General features: G+C 35.3%; 8 protein-coding genes across 9 annotated transcripts; 6 read left to right on the top strand and 2 right to left on the bottom strand.

Annotated features, from left to right (window-relative positions):
• Nucleotides 1-99: 99 nt before the first annotated feature.
• On the top strand, nt 100-1,623 carry LOC8278899 (DPH4 homolog). The gene is made up of 2 exons (XM_002510200.4): nt 100-425; nt 984-1,623. The coding sequence occupies exon 2, from the start codon at nt 1,018-1,020 to the stop codon at nt 1,564-1,566; it is 549 nt and encodes a 182-aa protein (XP_002510246.2). The 5' UTR covers nt 100-425; nt 984-1,017; the 3' UTR covers nt 1,567-1,623.
• Nucleotides 1,624-1,817: 194 nt separating this feature from the next.
• LOC8278900 lies at nt 1,818-2,975 on the top strand. 2 transcript variants are annotated; one of them, XM_048370677.1, is made up of 2 exons: nt 1,818-2,007; nt 2,332-2,975. In XM_048370677.1, the coding sequence occupies exon 2, from the start codon at nt 2,400-2,402 to the stop codon at nt 2,793-2,795; it is 396 nt and encodes a 131-aa protein (XP_048226634.1). In that variant the 5' UTR covers nt 1,818-2,007; nt 2,332-2,399; the 3' UTR covers nt 2,796-2,975. The 2 variants fall into 2 exon arrangements, with proteins under 2 accessions (XP_048226634.1, XP_015573765.1); XM_015718279.3 differs by having other exon boundaries at nt 1,821-2,007; nt 2,355-2,811.
• Nucleotides 2,976-5,390: 2,415 nt separating this feature from the next.
• LOC8278901 lies at nt 5,391-6,840 on the top strand. The gene is made up of 3 exons (XM_002510202.4): nt 5,391-5,696; nt 5,784-5,949; nt 6,052-6,840. Exons 2-3 carry the CDS (start codon nt 5,785-5,787, stop codon nt 6,571-6,573), a joined length of 687 nt encoding a protein of 228 aa, XP_002510248.1. The 5' UTR covers nt 5,391-5,696; nt 5,784; the 3' UTR covers nt 6,574-6,840.
• A 1,061-nt stretch (nt 6,841-7,901) lies between these two features.
• LOC8278902 (succinate dehydrogenase subunit 5, mitochondrial) lies at nt 7,902-9,782 on the bottom strand. The gene is made up of 4 exons (XM_002510203.4): nt 9,488-9,782; nt 8,853-9,163; nt 8,563-8,748; nt 7,902-8,172 (listed from the first exon to the last, which is right to left on the bottom strand). Exons 1-4 carry the CDS (start codon nt 9,648-9,650, stop codon nt 8,116-8,118), a joined length of 717 nt encoding a protein of 238 aa, XP_002510249.2. The 5' UTR covers nt 9,651-9,782; the 3' UTR covers nt 7,902-8,115.
• A 1,132-nt stretch (nt 9,783-10,914) lies between these two features.
• Nucleotides 10,915-13,530, top strand: LOC8278903 (probable carboxylesterase 2). Its single transcript, XM_025157383.2, is given in 3 exon segments — nt 10,915-11,483; nt 11,485-12,132; nt 13,400-13,530. Coding segments are annotated over 2 exon segments (1,074 nt in total). The 5' UTR covers nt 10,915-11,048; the 3' UTR covers nt 12,124-12,132; nt 13,400-13,530.
• On the top strand, nt 12,724-14,223 carry LOC8278904 (probable carboxylesterase 2). The gene has a single exon (XM_002510205.4). It carries the CDS (start codon nt 13,056-13,058, stop codon nt 13,992-13,994), a length of 939 nt encoding a protein of 312 aa, XP_002510251.1. The 5' UTR covers nt 12,724-13,055; the 3' UTR covers nt 13,995-14,223.
• A 2,322-nt stretch (nt 14,224-16,545) lies between these two features.
• LOC8278905 (probable carboxylesterase 2) lies at nt 16,546-18,030 on the top strand. Its single transcript, XM_048370653.1, has one exon. It carries the CDS (start codon nt 17,172-17,174, stop codon nt 17,628-17,630), a length of 459 nt encoding a protein of 152 aa, XP_048226610.1. The 5' UTR covers nt 16,546-17,171; the 3' UTR covers nt 17,631-18,030.
• Nucleotides 18,031-18,774: 744 nt separating this feature from the next.
• Nucleotides 18,775-21,822, bottom strand: LOC8278906 (26S proteasome non-ATPase regulatory subunit 14 homolog). Its single transcript, XM_002510207.4, has 6 exons — nt 21,573-21,822; nt 21,182-21,359; nt 20,441-20,522; nt 19,797-19,973; nt 19,535-19,702; nt 18,775-19,189 (listed from the first exon to the last, which is right to left on the bottom strand). The coding sequence occupies exons 1-6, from the start codon at nt 21,712-21,714 to the stop codon at nt 18,998-19,000; spliced, it is 939 nt and encodes a 312-aa protein (XP_002510253.2). The 5' UTR covers nt 21,715-21,822; the 3' UTR covers nt 18,775-18,997.
• Between the last annotated feature and the right edge of the window lie 689 nt (nt 21,823-22,511).

Here is a 22,511-nt window from a genome sequence, read left to right as displayed (position 1 = left end):
ATTCATGAAGTGTAATTCACATGAATGCCATATATACAGAAGAATATATATATATATATATATATATATATATATATATAAATAAATAAAAGCAGGGTCCAGTATGTTAAAGATTTGGGCCTCGACCCTAGTTGTTGGTCCACTCTCAGTCTAACGAAGAATAGTGAAATCCCCCGGCCACCACCAGCACGGCAACGTCAGAACATGAGTCTTACCATTCTATTATTCAACGACATCGTTCGGAACATGAGTATTGTTGGGAAGGCTTTAAAATGTTCCTTAGCCTCTTTTGGCTCTTTCTAATATCTCTCTGCCTTTGGAAAAAAGAAAAAAACGGCATCATTCGGTAGCCTGGTATCAAAATAGGCAATTAAGAAGAAGCACTGTTCTTTCAAAGTCGGCAGCAAGCTCAAGCAAAAGAACTGGTGCAGTTTTTATTCCCATTTTACTCTTTTTTTACTTGGTTGTGTATATATTAGGGTTTTGAATTAAAGTTATATGAATTATATTTTCATTTTGTTCTTTTGCTTCCAGTCTTTCGTTTACTTGCACAATTAGTAAATTACTTGGGCAGAATTTCATCTTGGCACAGAACCCTTACGTATCAGTTTTAACTTCTGCAGTATTTAAGTATTTGTCACGGAGATGATAGTGCGGCAGCTGCAATTTTCTTGCTCTTATTATCATTATCGTCATCTAAGACTGATTAGAGCGTTAAAAACCAAAGCTTTCTTATTAGGATTTGCAAGAATTCTTGCAATTAAATTGAATTTTTGCAAATTCATGTCATTGGTGGTTTGATTTCATTTCTTTCAAAATACTTCCCTTTTTTTCTTTTTAAATTTTTATAAATTGAAATAATTGAATTCTAGAAATTATGATATTTCCGAACATTGGAATTTACCCAATAGAATTCAATTGAATATAATCTTTGCAATTTAAATGAATAATATTTAATAAGATCTAATTCGTGCATTTTGCAGAGAATCTTTTCTAATAAAAAGCAGTATCCAAATTATGCTTCATTGCAAGATCTCCGTCCAAGAAACTCACTATGACATTCTATCTGTAAAAGAAGATGCGAGCTATGAAGAAATCCGTACAAGCTACAGATTATCCCTTCTTAATCATCATCCTGATAAACTGCAGAGCGCGCATCGGACATCTGATCCTCAAGATGAGTTAGGAGATAGATTTTTGAAAGTGCAGAAAGCTTGGAAAGTCCTTGGCGATGCAAGATCACGCGCAATTTATGATAACGAGCTGCGAGCTTTGAGAAAAGATTCAGGAGTTGCTGAAGATGTCAGCTTAGAGGATATGATGATTGAAGATGGAGGAGAAGCATTGGAGCTCTTTTACCAGTGTCGCTGTGGCGACTATTTCTCTGTTGATTCTTTAGAGTTGGGGAAAATGGGGTATATATTGTTGAGGGATGAAAATAAGATATCATTTGAAACAACAGATGTTTCCCCAGCTTCAGTTCTTCTTCCTTGCGGTTCTTGTTCTTTACAAGTTCGTCTGTTAATTAATGCTGATATGAAGCTTCAAATTGATGACAATCTGTAATTTTTTCATTTTCATTATGTTTTGGCAATTTGGGCTAATGATATTGCTTTCGCATAACTGCTACAAGATTACAATTTGATTTTGACCTTGGCAACCTTCTTAATTCATGACAAATCAAAGTATATAGCAGCCGAACAATCACTATGAACTCTGTAATTTAAGCAGACTGATAAATATTCATTTGACGGGCTGGGCTTTACTAGGACAAGCGAAAGGCCCTTTCGTCTTGACTGCTAGCAATAATTACAAAACTACTCAAAGTGAAAAAACAGATGGAAGCATAAAATCCGGGAAAGCTTGCAGCTTTGATCAATTTTTTATCCTATACAGCGTTTATTATCTTGGGTGCATTTGTGGTTGATTCGTATTTAATCACTGAGCTGCTAAAGATTTTTCTAATTGCAAAAGCTTAGGCTACGAAATCAAGAAACGCAATTTAAGGTAAGCTCTTTTTTAGAAAAAGATTTAGTTTTAATTTTATTTTTAAATAATTCTTGATCAAGCATGGGAAAGGAGAAACGAAGTCAGTCGAGACCTTATCACTCATATAAACCTAATAAATGCTAATTAAAAAGCTAAGATTAATTTTGGTTTAGTCCTAATTTAGTGGGATAGTTATGCTCCTTGAAAAATTATATTTATTTGCAATGACAAGTAATTAATAGAAGAAGGTTTAACTGTAATCAGATAATTGAATCTGAATGGATCTAAAGTAGGCAGTTATTACCGATCGTACTTTAAGCTTGTAGTTGACTGATAGTATAGTTCTCAATTTATCTTTGCCACAGACTTTACTTTTAGGGCACACTGGCGGTCTGTAGCTTGTGGGGAAGATGAGCTCCGAGGAAGGGAAAACCGCGTGGAGTGTATTTGATGGAATCAAGAAAATCCCACCAACTCCGGAAGCTCTCATGGCAGAGATTGACACAGCCATTACTAATTTGGAATACGCCCGTGCCACTGCGCTCCTTGACCCTCAATCTCAATCTCCAACCCACTCAAGGACTAAAAGTCTCAATGGGAGTTCAGCTTCTCGATATGATGCGCGGATGGCAGATGAGGCTTACAGAGCAGGATGTGCAGCGTTAGCTGCAGGGAAGCTTGATGAGGCTTTTCAGTCTTTGAATATTTCACTTTCGAAATGTCCTCCTGATAAGACCTCTGCTGTTGCCAAGCTTCAGTCTCTTATTTCTCTAACAGCACAGCAACTCCAGAAATTGCCCGGTTGACTTGGTAGTGGAAGTGGTATGTTTAATCCTTTTTGTGGTGTACTTGCACATCTTAGCTTTAATTGATGATTACTTAATGCAGTAAACATGTTTCTTTAAACTGTAAATACTGTACGTAATTAATAGCCTTTGTTTTTTTAACTCTTTAGTCTCTAATTTAATTTATAATGCTGATTCTCATGTCCTTGATTCAAAAATATTTTGGTATGCCTGCTTCTTGCTCTGGTCGAGGAAGGGATTTCCTCTGTAAAGAGTAGGACAACCACATGATTGTCTCTTCACCAGTATTTGTTCATTTATATTGAAATTGCACCATGCATAGACTGTTGCATGCGAATTTGTATAACAAGGAAATTCAGGTTATACATGTCTCTTCAATTAAGAGGTTTGTTGCTGTTATCAACTGGTTCTTGCACTTTTGTCAAATTAGATCCCGGACCTTTGTGGAATCCAAGATTAATTAATTGCTGCTGTAAACTTCTCAAAGTGATGCAAATTGTAATTGGTAGACTCTTATGATTGTTCTTTTATCTGGTTCCTAAGTTGAAAGGTTCGGAGCATAAAAAAAAAGATCGGGGATGCTTTGATACAAATGGTATCTTGGCAAGATAGAATAAAAAGAGAAAAATCGGGGATGCTTTGATGCAAATGGTATATTGGCAAGAGAGAATAAAAGGAGAATAGAAATGCCTACATCTGCTGCTTCACAACTACATCTTGGTGACATTTTTCCTGTTAATCTTTCTTTAGATGGTTTATTTGCATTCAAAATTTTGTCTTTGTCGTTGATACAAAACTCAGATTAAGATTTTGTGCTTAAGGCATTATTTTTTCATTTTGTAATGCTGGATTTTTCTGTGGTTTATATGTCAAAATGCTGAGTTAACATGGCATTTTCCTGAGGTATGAGTGAGCCAAAGTTGTTGCAAAAGAGTTCTCTGAGAACATCAATGCTTCTAGTTTAGATTGAGGTCGGCTTTCACTCTAGTTTCAAATAATCTCTAAAGAACCGACTATCCTAGCATTGCTTAATCATTTGGTATAAAGCATCCTGCATTTTGTAATTAATATCAGATGTTCTGTCGTACAAATGATGGTGCAAACATTTTTGTCCTACCTGTTTTTGTCTCTTAATGGCTGGGTTGGTGTTCGGTAAGAGGGGTGAGTGTAATAATAGTAGGACGGATTTTGACAGAAAAAGAAAAAGAAGAAAAAAGAAAGTACTGTGTAGGAGTCAAAAGGGAAAGTGGATGGTGCAGCAATCTTTTCAGAAGTTATTGGTGGTGCGGCCTGTGACATGGTTTGCTCACTTACTTTTTGCTTGGTGGTTTAGGCATCAGGATCAGACACTGAAGGCTGAGTTACTGTTCCAATTATAGGAAGCAATTGAATGAAGTATAGAATCATAAAGGTGTATAAATTTGTAACATTAACACGATGGTTATGAAAATACATTTTACATTTTCTGATGTTTGCTGTCACAGACTAATTCCTATAGCTGTCTGTTGTAAAGTTTTTACATACTTCTCTTTTGCTTTTGGTTTAGGATTATCTGTGCAATATGTTTTTCTTTTCTTGTTTCTTGTCATGGTCAAATTATATTATTAAGGATTGCTTTCAACTTGATGGTTGTCAAGTAATGGTTATCACCAATGATAATGAACTTGCACCTTCATTTTCCACAAATGTTCATTTTCATTGTCTATTTTCTAGGATTTTATTTGGCAGTTTTCCTTTAAAAAGAGCAATTTGATGAATGACAGAGCTTTCAGATGTAGCTAATATGATGTTGTAGACTCTCAGCATTGACAATGTCTATTCCTTACTGATTGGTGAAACCTGTTGGCAAAAGTATATTCTCTAAAAGGAAGCTTATGTTTCTTAAAACGGAGTTTATGTTTTCCTAAAAGGGTAAAGCTTGAGAGGATGAATTATGTTGATAATCTCTGGATCATTGCTGTAACGCAACTGCTTTGCTCTTATATTAACCCCTATTTTTCTTTCTTCAGGACGACACTGAATTTATCGTCTAAAAAATGTGAATTTTGGGCTTTTTGGGTGCAGACAGGAATTATGGTTGTGGTTTGGAAATTACAACAGAACATTAAATGATGTACCTAAAGCTGGTATCTAATGCCTTCGCTCACATTTATTGCAGCTTTATAGTTTCCTGTTTCGAACTCTTTCAATTAATTTCGGAACGGTTCAGGAGTTAATGTTGCCATCATATCTTGGTTACATGCTCTGAATAATCCACACAATATAATGAAAAGGAAATTAGAAAAAAATATAAAAACTCAGATTGAGGTGGATAATCATCCCAACCAATCTTGCGTTTTTAAGGTTAATTCCCTCCGAGTCCGAGAGAGCACCAATACCTACTTTATTATCTGCATTCGGAGTTTCAGGACTATCTGAAAGAGCTAAAGAGTGATGGACCAATTAGTATATACATCCTGTGTAAAAAAAAAAAAGGGAACTATCCTGATCTTGTTGTTTGTTTCTTTTAATCTAAATTAACTTTCAAGAGGATTCTTTTACCCTGTAATAAATTTCTAGGACGGTGCACTGTTGTTGTTTCTTTTCAGATAAATAGCATTCACAGTTTGGTATCACGTCCAAATACTCCGTAACTTCAGCTTGAAGTGATACGTGAAACCGACGAAATCTATAATTTGAATCAGATGTGCAAATTTAAGGGGAATTTCACCAGCAAATTAGCATCAGACAGCACTGAAAAGCCGTGGTGGAATTTGAGAACCCAATTATTATTGCTTCTCCGACTTCCCCTTTCTTTTTCCTTAAATACTTTGTCTTTACCCCAAAGGAGAAATGCCTGTATATTCAATAAGCTGCAAGGCCACTATCACAAAGGCAGGTCAACTTGGACATCAACTCAAAGTATGACTTGTATATGTTGGTTCTGTATTTATTTGTGCATCAAGCCAGTTAAATTTGCAAATTCCATCGAATTTTGTTCTTCTCCAGTATGGGTGTCTTTCATCATGAAGATCCACCAACTCCGCCTAAGAAATGCAAGTTCCTTGCTGCAGCTCTCAAGGATGCCTTTTCTAATTGCAGTACCTGTAGGCGGCTTTCGATTTCAAGCCCTGAGGAGGAGCACCCAACAAGTGACATAGATGATGAGCAGGAAGTACTCACTCTTCTTCATCTATCTAATGTTCTACTTTCATTCTTTCCTTGTCAGTCTATGAGTGTTTTCTGGGTGCGTTGCTTTGTTTGATTGTTTCTTCAGTTGATTGTTTCAGCGATCCGAAGCCGTGCAATGGAAAAGTCTAGGAACAGATCTTTTGTTCTGACAGATAGCTTTTCCTGGGTGTTTTCTCCGAGGACTGGGGAATTGTACTTGGCTCCAAAGATTTTTCAACAGAAGGATGATGATGGCGATGATGAAAACAACGATGATGAAGACGATGAAAGAGAGGAATTTCTGTCCGTCGGAAGTTGTTTTTCCTGTTGTTCGAGTGCTTTAAGCAAGGAAGCCTTTGTTTCTATGAAGACGAACTTCTCCCGCTGCTCAAGTTTAAGTGATGTTCTTGAGATAAAAGATTTTCCAAGGCGTTCCATACTTGAGGAGTTCTGTCACTGTGAGGGATGGCCATTTGGTCTCTGCAGGAAGGCTGTGCTGCTTCCACCTTTGCCTAAATCTCCTTCTGAATCTTGGTCTTGGAGTAAAGGCAGTAAAATAGTTAAGATGGCTCGAGTTAGTACCTTTCCTACTGGCCTTGGCAATCACAAAATAAAGAATAGAGACTAAAAGACTATGTTATTAGAAAAATTGATCTCTCCCTCTCTCCGGATTGTTATGATTTTTCCCTATTTCATGAAACCCTATGCCATATGCCATGAAACAAGAAAAGGATATTTTCTCTCCACCATTTCTTGATTTTTCGCAATGTTAGACAACAGGTAGAACTGCCCTGAGGAACCTAATTAAGTCCAACTCAACCATAACTAATGCTTGTGGCAGTTTGGTTCAGTTTTAATATATATCTTTAAATTGAATATTCAGCTGGTTTTATGACTTTGCCTTTAAAAGCGTCAAACTAAAGCTCCGCTTGTTTCACGAAAAATAACTTATTTATTTGATGTTAAAGTACGATTAATCTTTATTTATATAGAATCTCTGTTGGAATTTGTGGTATAATTGATCTTTTCAAAAATAGATAATTTACAAAAAGAAATTGTTATATCAAAAATTTTTAAATAATTATTTGTGATTTGACAATTCTTATAGAGTTTAAACCACAAGGTCACTATAGAAAACCACATAAAATTAAATTTGACACTTGCTCATATCCTTCCAACCAAGTGTGTGAGGTCGGAAGTTGGAACTGAAGAAGGTTACCTGGGAACTGAACTCTCTCTCTCATTCTTTGATAGGACAGTGGCAACAAGCTTTAAAATTTTAGGCGTAAGAAGAAAGCTCAAACCGTGTACTAGGACAGTTATTAGTTACTTTTCAGTTTGACTTGTTTTTAAACTACCATATTTAATTGGTCGATATATATTATATACCCTCAAATCAAACCATGTACACCCCGTAACCACAGAAGCAAATCTAGTAGTGGCTATCGTCCATGAAAGCGTAGGATTTCTGAATATTTAGAAGAGATGTGATTGCAGCCTTTGTAAAATAAGAACTTGCCAAGCCAATGTCGGAAAAAGAACTGCATTAGAAACCGAATGTATCAATTTAACCAATTTGGAACCATATTCAACATTCTTCACGAAGACAACTGAAATTGCAGACACCTCTGTACATGATCCATTCAAATGATCATCTGAGAATTAGCACGCATTAGTTCACCTAGTAACACATCAAAACTACAATAGATTATTCATCCAATCACTTCCAAGCTCTCAACCCATCAGTAACATTTATTTAGTAGCAACTGGAGAAACGATCTAGTAACTAACTTACACTTCTAAGCTTCATACAAAATTAACAAATAGCAAAAGAAACCGCTTCCCAGAAGACATAAATAGACCGCTTTAATCCTCGAGAGAAAAAAATTCCCAAAGACATTGACCATATCATTATAGTCATACCTTATTTCATCAGCTATGGGGTACAAGAACACATGCGCAAAAAAATTGTCATTCATTATAAATGGCAGGATGAAAGAAATTTTCAACAGGGATGATGAAGAAGTTATATTAAACTGCTGGCATAGATAACCTCTTATTAAACAGCCATCAATTCCAACTATGAGGGCAGGAAAATACAATGACCTTGCCTCCAACTATTCAAAAACACGATTCCAAACACAGAAAGCTCATGATTACATCATAGGCTTTATGCTCTTTGTTCAATATAAGAGCCAGCAAGTCCAGAAGTTCCAAGGACGGTAACCTGCAATAGAAAGATCAAACTATCTTAGCAGTTGAATAATTACCTTTCCGTTTGCTAGTAGGATACTGCAAGTGAAAAAATCAAAGAAAAGCTTGAGGCTGAAGGACATTCCACAAGCAGTCATCAAACATTTCACGCAGGTCTATCCTAACAGAATCTCTGTTCTATTTGTCCACTACAAGAACAGTCTGTTAACTTGTGACTTAACAAAACATAATTTGCTTAATATTGATTTCTCCACATATAGGCTGTACTACTAGAAGGTCCTAATCATGATGCTTCTCGATACAAAACAAGAGCTATGAAGTTTTGACATAAGTGCTACACATGTGGTCTAGCTAAAATCAAGCAGTAGACTGCAATTAAAAAGAGTCGTTCAAATTTTAGTACCTTCCCCCATGCTGAATCAAGCCCACTGCACCTCATCTTCAAGTATATCATCTTTGATCCTAATTCCATCTCTACTTTCTTTCGCAGAAAACCCTCATCAGGTCCAAATGCATCCAGATAAGCAGAATATCGTTGAAACGCTGTGTGAAGCGCATTTGCATACTCATCTGATAAAGGTTTTACATTCTACAAGAAAAAGAAAAAGGGAAAAAGAAGTTACAACCATCAAAGTATAAGAATTCCTAAACAGAATACAGACAAATAAACAAACAGTAACTGAAATCTAATACCTCGCCACTCAATCCAATGTTATCATCAAGTTCCATTTTAAGAGACATAAGAATGCCACCGAATTCCTCAACAGCTTCAGCTGCACGGAACACATTCTTCAAGATATCTTGGCCAGATTTATCATCAGTATTTTTAGACAAGGCGATCTTCACATCATAAAGTAGTGGGTCGGGGAGCTCATCCCAACTTGCAGCCATCAAGTTCTTGAACGCCTTTTTAACTTGAGGATCTTGTATAGCAGGCAAGCGAGTTACATCCTCACTAAAACATCGTCTATTTCCAACCCCCATTGAAAAACGATATCCGAAATCTGTATAAGACATGAGAGCTATCTATCATTCATCGCAAGTTATTTAGGACTGTTGCTCAACTTAATAATCGACTTCGATTGGAACATACATAATTAAGAAGCCCGTGTGAAATTAACATTTCTTTAATCATAAAGAGAGATTCTTAATCGAAGAAAAACCCTAATTTTATGATAGAAGAATGGGAAATAATATAAGTGTATTAAAAGACAAGGCCTATATACTCTTGTAAAGTCTTGATTGAATTAGGAAAGGACAGCATAGAGGCGAGAAAAGAAAGATACAGAAGGATATTTAAAAACAGAGGTGAAAAAGAGAAAGAGTACCAGAAGAGACGCGATTGGAAGAGGAGGCGAGAGAGAAGATAGATCGAGAAGAAGACAAGTGGTGGGGGAGGAGGTGGTGCTGGGTAAAAGCATCGGCGATACGTGAAGACCGGAAACAGGCAGCGCGGCATATGGATCTAAGTAAGACCATCTTCTTTTCCATTGTGTGTCTGTATTCGTTGTCTGATAGGTGAACAGAAAGCAGTCACGACTGAGCAGAAAGCAAATTTGGTTAAAAAATGACGGTGGTGGTGATTATCAAAGAATTCAGCAAAGAGGACGCATGTTTGAGAAAAGTGACGTAGGATCGGCACGTCACATGCAGACTCTAAAGACAAATCATTTTATGTTTCGGCGGCCCAGAATGGTAAATTGTGGGCTGAATTGAGACCAATGGATCTTGAAGAGCCTTTTTGTTTTGGGTTTCTGGCCGTTTTGAATTTTATGTCACAGTCTTTTTCTTTTTTGAAAAAGGAATTTTATGCCATAGTTACAAGTGCTCTTATATGCAAGGAAATAATATCAATCAGTATAGTAAAATAAAATGTTATTTATTTATTTTTATTTTTTTTATAGATTACTATATTTCTTTCCGTTGTTTAGCTTTGCCTTAATTTTATCTATACAAATTATAAAATTCCCTTATGATTTTATTTACATTTTAAATTTTATTTGTATATAAATTTTTTTAAAATATTAATTGCTTATTTATAAACTACAAAGCTCTACCATTTTTCCTTAAAAAAAAAAAATCATGTCATTTTATTTTTATCATATATTATTTCTAAACAATTTTACATAGAAAGTTTTGTTAAATTTATTTATTTGTTATTAATCTTGTATAAATATTTGACTAATTTATTTAGTGATAAAAGTATTTAAAAAATTTAGTTTTAAGTTTAGAATTACAGGGACTTATTAGTTATATTAATATTATACATGTGAGAAAATAATATCAAATTTTAAGGTTAATTTTGAAAGATTTCTCTTGATATTCTTCAAAAAAAATATAGGAATATTCCTTAATTCTTAAGAGAAGTGGTTTCTTTTTTCTTTTTCTCTTTTGGTAAAATAAAATCTAAACAATATAATAATGTATTTGTCAAAACTATAAAATATTATTGAATGTAGTTTGATTTATAGAGCAGTATTTATGCATCGCGAGGGTCAATTGACTACTGTGGGATTTCAAGAGACGCGCCGAAATCTGCTTCCATTCAAGAAGATGTCTCCTGTGTGCTTCATGAATTCATGTGCAAGAAAAATATGTAAAACTGACAAATTAATTTAGGAGGTGAAAATAATTGAAACGCGGATCTCCTTTTGACGTTTTATGATAAACAGCGCAATACCAATCCCGATTAATTAGAATCAGAAATCACCTTTTTTTAATTATGAAGTCAAATCTTTCATGCTGAGAAATGTCGCCAAAAGAAAAATATAAATAAAGGAAGATGAGTGAAAATTACAAATTGTTCTGTTACAATTTGATTAATCCCGTGCAATTCAAGAACATGGAGCAGCCACGTCTATCAAAACCCGTAGCTCTGCAGTGATCAATATGGATAAACACGACCCATTCAATCATCCACTGGCTTGTATAAATATAAATGAAAGGATGAGAAAAGCCCCAATATATCCATCTCCATCTTCCACAATGGACTCGAGCAACCAAGATGTAGCCCGTGAGCTCCCAGGCATTGTCCGACTCTACAAAGACGGCCATGTCGAAAGACTCCGCGACACAGACTACGTCCCTCCATCATCCAATCTTTTGCCTGGTCTCTCTTCCAAAGATGTTGCTACAACTCTTGGACCCGACATTAACATCTCTGCTCGCCTTTACCTCCCTAAACTCAATCACCCTAAACAGAAGTTCCCTCTCCTTGTCTTCTTCCACGGCGGTGCCTTCTGCATCTCTTCCCCATTCACTGTCAAGTACCATAGCTATCTGACCAAACTAGTAGCTGAGGCTAATGTTGTCGCTGTTTCTGTTTAACTATAGGAAAGCTCCTGAGCATCCCATTCCTGTTGCTTATGAAGATTCATGGGCTGCACTTAATTGGATAGTTTCTCATTGTGATAGTAATGGACCTGAGCCTTGGTTAAATGACCATGCAGATTTTGGAAGAATGTTTTTGGCTGGGGAAAGCGCCGGCGCCAACATTGCTCATAACATGGCCATAGCTGCTGGGGATTCTGAGTCTGGCCTTGGTATTGGGCTTCTTGGGATTGCTTTGGTCCACCCATATTTTTGGGGTTCCGATCCGATTGGGTCGGAGGGAATTGATCCGGAAAGTAAAGCATCAGTGGACAGATTATGGCCTTTTATTTGTCCGTCCAACCCAGATAATGATGACCCGCGGGTCAATCCAGTGGCGAATGATGGGCCGAGCCTAGTTGGTCTAGGGTGTAAGAGGGTATTAGTGAGTGTGGCTGAGAAAGATGTGTTGAAAGAGAGAGGGTGGCTGTATTACCAGGCACTGAGTAGGAGTGGATGGATGGGTGTGGTTGAGATTGATGAGACAGAAGGAGAGGGCCATGGCTTCCATCTGTATGATCTGGAATGTGACAAAGCGAAGGATTTGATCAAAGGCTTGGCTGCTTTCTTCAACAGAGATATGCCTTTCCTTTGATAGGATAATGTATGCACTATTCTTTGTCTTTTATCTAAGATTTCGTATTTCAAATCAGTTTCTTATAAATCTGGAATATGTCAAAAAAGTTATAGTTAAATATCAGGGCATGTCGTCTTGGAATAAAAGAAAAACGCAATTTTATCTGCTAAAACCAAAGAAATTTAACATTAACCCCATAAAATAGTAAAACAAAATTTCAATAACAAAAGAAAGGTTCTTCCCCAAGACAAACTCTATTGCTTTGCTTTCAAGAAAATAATACAGGAACCTAAAAGTTAGAGTACGGTCTTATTACAAGATACGGTACAAGCTAATAATGAAAGATTTCTTCAAGCATGGCTCTATTTGTTTTTGTTTAAAAGTTTGAAATGACTTCTAAGCAGCAATCATCTGACAAGACACGCGTGTGTATATCTTCCTTCGCTTACAAGAAGTACAAAAGAATGCCAACTGCAACACATCTCTTCCCATTGGATGGCTTTGCAATAAATTTCGACCTAAATAGTTGGACTCCTACAAGCAAAACTTGCATAAATTAAGTACTACTTATTTATTAATATTATGATGTGTATATGTAATAATATGCTTAAAATAATTAAGTATCTTTCAGAATATTTATATAAAAAATGTCCAGAATAGTCCGTACCCTAAGTGTTAAACCTCCAAGTTAGTTTCTCACATTATTGTACACCTAATACCTCCCAACAAAACTACACTCTTTGATTTTACCTTCACCGTCCACCCTCGTTACTACGGAAGTGAAAGCTACACCCTTTCTTTTTTCTTCTTCTTAGCTTCTTTTCTGTCCATAAGAGGCCCAACTTTTTCGTCTCTTTTCAATCCCATCCGTTAGCTAATATGTATCTTCTTTGAGTCTTCCCTAATAACTCTTTCTTTCTCTTTCTCTCTCTCTCTTCTTATCCCCCAAAATGTCTCCGAGCAAGGAAGTATCCAAGGATGTTTTCCCTTATCTTCGTGTATACGCTGACGGAACCATCCAGAGATATGCAGGAACAGAAGTTGCACCTGCAGGTTTCGATTCTCAAACACGTGTTTTATCCAAAGACATTTTTATCACTATCTCACAACAAGCCACTCTCTCTGCAAGACTCTACCGTCCAGATTCCGTTAAAATTAGTCAAAAGCTTCCCGTGTTAATATATTTTCATGGTGGAGCCTTTTGCATAGCATCAGCGGCAGAACCCAAGTACCATCACTGCATGAACCAGCTAGTTTCACAAGCTAACGTCATTGTTGTCTCTGTTGACTACAGGTTAGCCCCAGAAAATCCGCTTCCTGCTGCTTATGGGGACTCCGGGACTGCCCTTCAGTGGGTAGGAAGTGGCGGACGCGGCGAGCCGTGGCTCGAGGATTATGCAGATTTTGGACGGTTGTTTTTAGCTGGTGATAGTGCTGGTGCTAACATTGTACACCATTTAGGCTTGCGGGTTAATCCGAATATGAAGATTAAAGGGATTGTTATGATTCATCCTTACTTTTGGGGAAAAGATCCTATCGGGAAAGAGGTGAACGATAGTCTTAGAAAATCAATGGTCGATACTTGGTGGATGTTTGTCTGTCCCTCTGATAAAGGGTGTGATGATCCGTTGATTAATCCTTTTGCTGATGGAGCTCCGAGTGTTAAAGGTTTGGGCTGTGAAAGTGTTCTTGTTTTTACTGCTGAGAAAGATATACTGTGCGAAAGAGGGCAGTTTTATTATGAAAATTTGGTAAAAAGTGGGTGGAAAGGAAAGGCAGAGATTGTGGAGACAAAAGGCGAAGATCATGTCTTTCATATCTTTAATCCTGACTGTGACAATGCTCGTGTCTTGATCAAGCGCTGGGCTTCTTACATCAACCAAGCATAGCTATAGGGTCTTGTTAATCATATATATATATATTTGCAGTTGGCTTTGTATCAGTTTATGTGGGGAAGTAAAAGTTTAAGTGTTTCTTTTCTTTACAAGTAGATTTTCCAATGCCAATACTATCGACATTTGTTTTTACATGAAAAGATTAAAATCTATTACCTTCTCTATTGTAACCGTCTTTTTCAGTAAGATTCTAATTTCACGCGGGACATCCACTCAACGATTATTTATTCTTTTCTTCTTTTCTTTACAGTCTTATTACACTTTTTTACCACTATTATATTAAAGATGTTCATGACTGAGTCATTATCAGAAAAGAAACAGAATATATATATATCCAGTAGACCCACACCACATTATGGAGTTCCTTTAGATGGTTCAATGGTGGCAATGGCAATTCAAATGAAAATTACCGATTTCTTCAATAATGCTGTATGTTCAGCCCCCTTGCGAGAAGTGTATAATTGGAATCACTTTTAGTACATTGGACAATTTTTTTTTTCTTTTCCTGTTACAACGTGTAAATACATTATCTATAAGAGGATTAAGGTTACGATAATTTACACGCAAATAAGTAATTATTAGAGTAATGCGTCACTAATATGAATAGTATTATATTTAATTATTTGAGTAATAATATGAAATGGCAGACAAATCAAAACTCTTGACTTTTCTGATAATACGGACTCCAATTTTGATGTAGGAAAAAGAAAATTCCAAAATATAATTTGAGCACTAAAGTATAGATAATAATGGATGTGGGAGGGTCGTGTTGATCTGTTTAACCATTGATTTGATATGTAAAGGTATTGCTGACGCTTTCAATTAATGAATTCAATTCAAAGCAAAACCTAACTCATTTTATAGCAAAGAAATTAGAGAAACTAACAGTTAAACTTCCACCAACCTTCATAACTCGGCTAATATCTGAATGAATGGCTATGACTTCTTTAACTTCCCTCCGCAAGAACTTCAACAGATAACCCTTCTCTCCTTCAAAAGATAACATTTCAGTATTAATGGCACCTAATAAATTAATTAACTATAAGCATGAATTTCCATTGTAACTTGTTAATCATTTCAACTTAGAACGGTGATGTAATAAGCAAAATAGAAAAAGAAAAAAAAACAATTAACTAAATACCAAATATATATATATATATATTAGAGGAAGCTTCAAATTGACTTGCATAAATAAAGTATCCGAATAAAACCAAATGATGATATAAACCAAACAAATTCTTTTCGTAATATGAAAGAAACAAAAACAAATCTATTTCGCTGGTCACAACTCAAGCTCCATGCTTCTGTTCTGTCCAAGTAAACCTTCACTATATTTTAATAAGCTATGTCTATTATTTATTGCCATTGCCATCGCCATCTTTATCAATTAATTAGGATTTCAAGACCTCAATAAAAGTTTCCTAAAAACCCATTTGAGATATATAGTCTTCTAAATTATTATTTTTCTAAAAAGTAAATCAAACTCAAATAAGTTAATGTCTTCTTAAATATAAATTTTAATTTTATTAAATTAAAAAAAAATAAAACAGAATAATTCTAAAACTAATAATTCAAAAAGACTTTGAGATCGAAGATTTTGGTCCGGGGAAAACGGGGCTAAAATCCCATTGATATGACAAGTTTGTTCGTTAGAGGAACAACTCCTCCACTGAAACAGGATTATGTCTATGCGTGGACTGTTGTTCATGTGTAAATTCATGGATAATTGTTCATATATACAGTGGCATACACACATTGTCCTTTTCTCGTAATATGTAGAAAATCTTACATTCCAGGATGAAGTTTTTGAATTTATCTAAAAGTGCCAGAAAGTTTTCATCCACCTCACAAATGTGATCACTTTTTCATATCCTGCATTTTTAATTATAGCAACTTAATGTTAAAATCCTGTGATCTATAAAATACTTTGAAATAAATGGACTACAAAAAATTGACCATAAAAAACAGCACTAAACAAAAAGCTAAATGAATACTCAGACACTTTTCTTTTCTGAAAAATGAAAACTCATATTAACGATTATAAAAAACAATTACATCAATAATATGAAAAGTAATAAATCATTCTTCAAAGTCTGAGAAATTACAGCTATTACAAAAGTGTGAGCTGCAAAATCCACATATCTTTTAAAAATATATATAGTTAGATACTTGAATTTTAATTATTTCACTACATTAATATTTTAGTTTTTTATATAATTTAAAATAATTTATTTATTTTCCATATTAGTTAAATAATTTTAAATATATATTTTTATTTAACATATTTATTTATATTACGCATACATATATAATTTATATAAATATAGAAATATTTAATAAATTATAAAAATATAATTGAGAAGAGATTAAACAATCAAAATTAAAGTGTCTAAATATGGAATTCCACCAAGAAAACAGGCAACCAATTTAGTCAACGGAACTACACAATTCAAATGAATCGAAGTGACGATTTTATCCAGGATAGAAGTAAACAGAAGAAACAAAAACAATATTGTTACTCTGAAGAAAAGAAATTATGTTCTGATACAGATCTGCTCATCATGGAGGCAAGAATGGTCCATCCTTTTGTCGTATATATATGTGTCTATAACATAGAAACACATCATTCACTGCTCATAGAATTCAGAATCTTTTCATTCTCTCTCTCTTTGCTTCCAGATGGATTCCATCAAAGCAGAAGTATCTCATGATGTTTTTCCTTACCTTCGACAGTACAATGATGGAAGTATTGAAAGACTTGCGGGAACAGAAGTTGCTCCTGCAGGATTGGATCCTGAATCTGATGTTTTGTCTGTAGACACTGTTATCATACAAGAAACTGGCGTTTCAGCTAGATTCTACAGACCCAGATCAACAAAAGTTGGCCAAAAGCTTCCTCTTGCAATATAATATCACGGTGGAGGCTTTTTCATATCATCTACTGCCGATCCCAAGTACCATCAGTGTCTTAACAAGATAGTAGCTGAGGCTAAAATCATTCTTGTCTCGATTGACTATAGGTTAGCCCCCGAGAACCCTCTCCCAGCAGGATATGAAGACTCTTGGGCTGCACTGAAGTGGGTGGCTACTCATGCAAAAACTGATGCATGGCTCAAGGATTACGCTGACATCGGGAAAGTATTCTTGGCAGGTGATAGTTGCGGTGCTAATATGGCGCATCATTTGGCGTTGAAGCTTAAGGGATCAGAATTGGGTAGAGAACTGAAGATTCAAGGGATTGCCATGATCTTTCCTTACTTTTGGGGAAAAGATCCGATTGGAATAGAAATAACGGACCAGTTCAGGAAATCAATGGTGGACAACTGGTGGACGTTCACCTGTCCATCTGCGAAAGGGTGTGATGATCCACTCATTAACCCATTTACAGAAGGATCCCCTAGTCTTGAAGGCTTGGCTTGCAACAAAGTGCTGGTTGTTGTTGCAGAAAAAGACATACTGAGTGATAGAGGAAGGCTTTACTATGGAAAGTTAGTGAGCAGTAGATGGCAAGGGACTGCAGAGATTATGGAAATAAAAGGAGTGGATCATGTCTTCCATATATTTGATCCAAATTGTGACAATGCTAAGAGCTTGTTCAAGCGTCTGGATTCTTTCTTCAGCCAAGCATGACCTTCATAAACAGTGCCTTATTTCTATTGTGAGATACTGATCCATGTGAGGATTTTGAGTTTGATTAAGTTCCTTTGAAGTGTCATTTTATGGGGGCAAATAAAAAGAAAGCTAATCTGCAAGTGGTGGTTTATGAGGTTGATTTCCATTGCTAGCTTTTGCTTTTGAGGCATTTAGTTTATTTTAGTTATCATTATTTTCAAACAAATCTTCTTAATGATACAGTTCAAATAAAAGATAAAAATTCACAAGCGGATAAGCGCACGAGGATAGGAGGAAATTGAAAAAGAAAACCAACCCTCTTTCCACACATTATTGAGCATATGAGTGGTCCATGTAGAATTGAGTTTTGTCAAAATAATGAAGCCATAAAATCGATCACCATATTCTACTGATTCGCTGAAACTTCCAGGCCGCCTATAGGATGATGGCTATTAGGTCGTAACTGAAGGACTTCCAGAGATATTCAACTTCTTATACAGACTAAGACTAGTTTAAAATATTATAAATGATGAATCAAACAAAAAAACTGGTATTTCACTTAATAAAACAAAATCTAGAATTTCAGAAAATGCTATAGAAATCTAATTACTTTTAATATAACTCAATTTAGCCACTTAACTTTTTATGCAGCTTAATTTGACCCTTAAAAATAACTTATATTGTAATTGATTTAATTATATAATTAAATTTATATATTAGTTTTTTTTCATATATTTTAAATTTTAAATTAATTGATAAAATTCATATAAAAACTAATAAAGTGCTAAATTCTTTATTGATTTGTGGATGGTGAGTTGATTTCAATGTTTTATTGATTTGTGGTAATTTAATAAAAAATAATATTTATTTTTAATTTTAACTTAGAAAAAAATAAAATTTAATTTGGCTCTTTGGCTTATCACGAGAGTTCAATTTGGTCCTCAAACTTTTCAGCCAAACTCAATTTGGCCGTTTTTTCACTCTTGTTATAACGTGTAACAAGCTCCTTTAGAAAATGGCTACATTGGACCTATTCGAAAAGTTCAGGGAGTTAAATTGAACATAAAAGTGAAAAAAGGTCAAATTGAACCTGACTGTAAAATTCGCAGGCTAAATTGAACCTTATTCCTAAATTAAACATCTATGTTACGGGCAGCTCACATTGAGGAAGAGATGAGACATTCTTGTCATTCCAACAACCCAACTACCGATATGCAATCACGAAGTCACGACATACAAGTCCAATGCAACACGACCAGAAACAACTAAATAAATCCAATATAAAGTACATATTCAATGTTCTACTTCGAGTTCAGGAAAGGAAAAGGATTCTACCTGAATCAATGAAGAAAGGTGAGGACTCTAGAGAGAATACAGACATGACACTAGAAAACAACTGTGTCGAGCATGGTACCCAAAGTTTGAACTATGTTGGAAGACATCAGATTAGAAACATGCTCTTCAAGATGCTTCTTCGCATCTTGCCTTCCCACATTTGCAATTGCTAGCTTCTCAGGTGGTAGCTCATCTTCCTCTTGCACTGCCTTATTGTATTTAATAGCCAAGTTCAGCATCTCCTGCTCATTGCAAAATGCACCAAGGTCACATCAGTTAAAATACCGAAAAGCATAACCATGTTTGCCTACAAATAACCATGCATGAATAATGAAATTAAACTGGCTGATGTCCTGAATAATCCAAAAGACATTAGGGATGTTCGCTAGGTCCACCATAATAATAACCCATACAACTATAAGGCTTGGGCTCATAAATGTCGGATGGTGCAAAACCATCTTGTGACTACCTAAGAAATCAAATTATTAACCAGTTCAAAATTTCAGCACCTTTGCCTTGGGTTTTCAATTACATAATGAAAACACACCAAAGAAACAGTCATGTCTAATTTTGTATTAATCACTCACCTGAACAGTCTGCTCATTGGTTTTAGAATGAGTATCAAACCGCTTTAGTGTCAATCCATCTGTCCACTTCTTTTTGTGCAGGTTAAGAAGCATTTTTTCCTCAAGTTCATTCTTTCTGTAATTAATAGCTATCGAATAATAGTGCCTGTTCAGTCCATGGATCAACGCCTGAAATTGTCGAGGAAAGGTTATAATGGAACAGGGTAATAGCCATCAAAAGAAAAGGAACGAAAAACAAGGTACTTATTGGTCATGCATTCACCTGAATGGATGGTTTATTCAGATGCCCAAGGTTAGAAGTTGTCTGCCGCGGTTCTTGGCCAAGCATCATTGTTTGCGGGTTAATCAAACGAAAAGCATCAATCACCACTTTCCCTTTAACACTCTGAATTGGATCCACCACAACTGCCACAGCTCGTTGATTTAGAGCTTCAAAACTCTGAACACAATATTAACATCATAAAGGTGGTGCCAGATCAAAAGAACCAAAGAGGTAATAATCTCGAAAAGAGCAACACAAAGGGAAGTTGTCATGCTGAAGAATAGACCTAATCTAAGCTAATCAATTCCAGGTCATTTGCAGAACTCCTAGAAAGTAGAAAACATTCAATTTACAACCCCACTTCAGTACCAGTTTAGATCAGCAGCTGTACCTATATCCTGAAAGTGAGCTAGGAATTTCTTCTGATGCAACTTACACCTAAGTACTTTATTTCATCTGTGTAATTGGGAGAGGAGATGATGTATGAAATGTCATAATGTTATTTTTCAACCTTCTATATATATTTAGAAAAAAAATTCCAGCAAATGACAGCAACCTCAAAAGTAATAAAAGGGTGCGATAGTATATAAATCAAGGTCAATGTAAATTAAAATCATCAGAACTAAGTAAATACTATACAATACCTGTTGGGTGTTTATATCAACACCAGAGAGCCAACAGCCAAATCCAGGATGAGAGTGGTACCATCCAACAACCATCTCTGGCCTGCAAAACCAAAGAAATGAAATAAGCTACTTTCCAAGGGAGCTTGCAAACATAGCGAGGAAAAGAACTCAAGAGAAAGAAAGATTGACTATCAACATATTTTCCAGAAGATGTATAAACCTCAAATGCTTTAGTAAGTAGCCAAAAAATTTCATTAAGTGAACGCATACAATTATAGAAAATTTTAAATGGTGCTCCTTTTAACATCAACATGTCACATCAAAATTCTCAGAGCTACAAAACAGCAGCTACAAACCAATACACAATGTATTGCAGAGTATTACGGCATCAATAATCAATCCCATCTGTTCTAATTGTATAAAGCATCTAAGAGTACCAATAATTATGCTTGAACAAATCTCAATCGGAAGAACAAGCCTTCGACCCTCACATCCATCAGATTTCTCACCTTTTACACCTCTGATACTTATCCAAGTAAGAGATTTATCATTAACATATTCTCAATTGACATCTCTTCTGTGTTTAAGCCCCAATCAGTAACAGAAACACTTTTAGACCACTGTATATGGAACCATAATCCCCTTCCAAAACAATACCATGCAAGAAAGCAAATAAAATGCTGGTTTGACCAAGTGACAAAGGACAGCCAAACTATAACAAAATTATCTGACAATCAGGGCGACATCGTTGAAGAATACCTTCCAGTCTGTTTGAGCATATCAAGCATATTAGTCTGGAAAACATGATCAACAGCTTCAACACTAACACCAGTACCACTTTGTGGCATTGCAAAAACATCAACAACACGAACAGTATATTCATCCACAAACTCTCCAAGCATCAATCCCATCACTTCCATAGGAACCCCAGCTCTTCCTGTTTATTCGATAAAACGCACAATTTCACAAAATAGAAATCTACAATTACAAAGACCCTAAATCATATCAAATCTATAAAAGCAAACCCTAAATTACATCAAATCCATAAAAACAAACCGCAACTTTAGCTACAGTTGCAAATAACACAAATCTTTCAACAAGACCCTAACAATTAATGAAGCAAATAGATAAAAAAAGCTGATAATGGTACCGTGCTTGAGCATTTTGAGGAGGGCGAGAGAGGATATATATACTTGCTCCGATGAATCAAGAGTGGGAGAATCGGGAGGTGGGTGACCTAAAGCGCCTCCTGCACCTGCAAACATTCTTTGCAATCGCTCCATGCCTGACATTTCTCTTTCACTTTCTCGTACTTTCTCGGTTAACAAACACACAAGATTTATTTGGGGAGGGGTTTTTCTTTGGTAACAAGACAAGACTTGAAATAAAGAGTTCTGCTTTTCTGGTATTTATACGAGTTGCAGATACTTTTTCCAATATTTTCCTTTCCTGCCCTTAGAAATTTAATTTTATTGACAGTTAGCTTTTATTATCGTTAACAAAGTTACAAAACGGCCCACAAATCTTTTCTTCCTTTTTCCCCTTAAAGCAATTAGTTTTTTCCAATTTATTCTTTTTTCTTGTATGATTTAAGTAACTAAATTAATTACTAATTCTGCAGTATTGTTATAATTATTAGAATCCAAGAGCAATTCCAATATTTAATATTAAGAAAAAGATCTATGAATATTATCATGATTAAATTTTAAATATGATAAACAAATAATTATTTTAAAGTTTTAATTGTCATATCTATAATTATCACATTTAATTTGCTTATAATTTAGTAACAATGAGTTTGTTGTTTCTTTGAAATTTAAAAATGACAACCTTGAAAGGATAAATTTTAAATATGTTTTCGTCTACTAAATAAAAAATGAGCATATCCAGATTGGGTTGTTCTCTCCTAAACTTAAAGGTTCTAAACTGGACAAATCATTAAAAACTGGGGCCTTCTTAAATTTCTGTAAGAAGCTCACTAAAATTTTATTTTGAGCCTAAAGTGCCACAACAAAAGCAATTGTGGGCCTTGTAGCTTCGGCTGGAACCGATTGAATTGGAAGTCCAACAATTTAAAGTCCATAAGCAT

This window comes from Ricinus communis, chromosome 2 (assembly GCF_019578655.1).
Source record: "Ricinus communis isolate WT05 ecotype wild-type chromosome 2, ASM1957865v1, whole genome shotgun sequence".
Taxonomy (NCBI): Eukaryota; Viridiplantae; Streptophyta; class Magnoliopsida; order Malpighiales; family Euphorbiaceae; genus Ricinus; species Ricinus communis.
The sequence above is the reverse complement of the archived record's forward strand: the minus strand, read 5'-3'. Positions and strand labels throughout refer to the sequence as shown.

Coding starts and splice junctions, on each gene's coding strand:
- LOC8278906 (XM_002510207.4), bottom strand. CDS start 21,714: ATGTCAGGCATGGAGCGATTGCAAAGAATGTTTGCAGGTGCAGGAGGC. Junction 21,360..21,572: donor CCTCAAAATGCTCAAGCACG/GTACCATTATCA, acceptor TCGAATAAACAG/GAAGAGCTGGGGTTCCTATG. Junction 19,190..19,534: donor CCAATGAGCAGACTGTTCAG/GTGAGTGATTAA, acceptor TGCAATGAGCAG/GAGATGCTGAACTTGGCTAT.
- LOC8278899 (XM_002510200.4), top strand. CDS start 1,018: ATGCTTCATTGCAAGATCTCCGTCCAAGAAACTCACTATGACATTCTA.
- LOC8278900 (XM_048370677.1), top strand. CDS start 2,400: ATGAGCTCCGAGGAAGGGAAAACCGCGTGGAGTGTATTTGATGGAATC.
- LOC8278902 (XM_002510203.4), bottom strand. CDS start 9,650: ATGGAAAAGAAGATGGTCTTACTTAGATCCATATGCCGCGCTGCCTGT. Junction 9,164..9,487: donor TTCCAATCGCGTCTCTTCTG/GTACTCTTTCTC, acceptor TGTCTTATACAG/ATTTCGGATATCGTTTTTCA. Junction 8,173..8,562: donor TTGATTCAGCATGGGGGAAG/GTACTAAAATTT, acceptor TTTCTATTGCAG/GTTACCGTCCTTGGAACTTC.
- LOC8278901 (XM_002510202.4), top strand. CDS start 5,785: ATGGGTGTCTTTCATCATGAAGATCCACCAACTCCGCCTAAGAAATGC. Junction 5,950..6,051: donor ACATAGATGATGAGCAGGAA/GTACTCACTCTT, acceptor TTGTTTCTTCAG/TTGATTGTTTCAGCGATCCG.
- LOC8278905 (XM_048370653.1), top strand. CDS start 17,172: ATGGCGCATCATTTGGCGTTGAAGCTTAAGGGATCAGAATTGGGTAGA.
- LOC8278904 (XM_002510205.4), top strand. CDS start 13,056: ATGTCTCCGAGCAAGGAAGTATCCAAGGATGTTTTCCCTTATCTTCGT.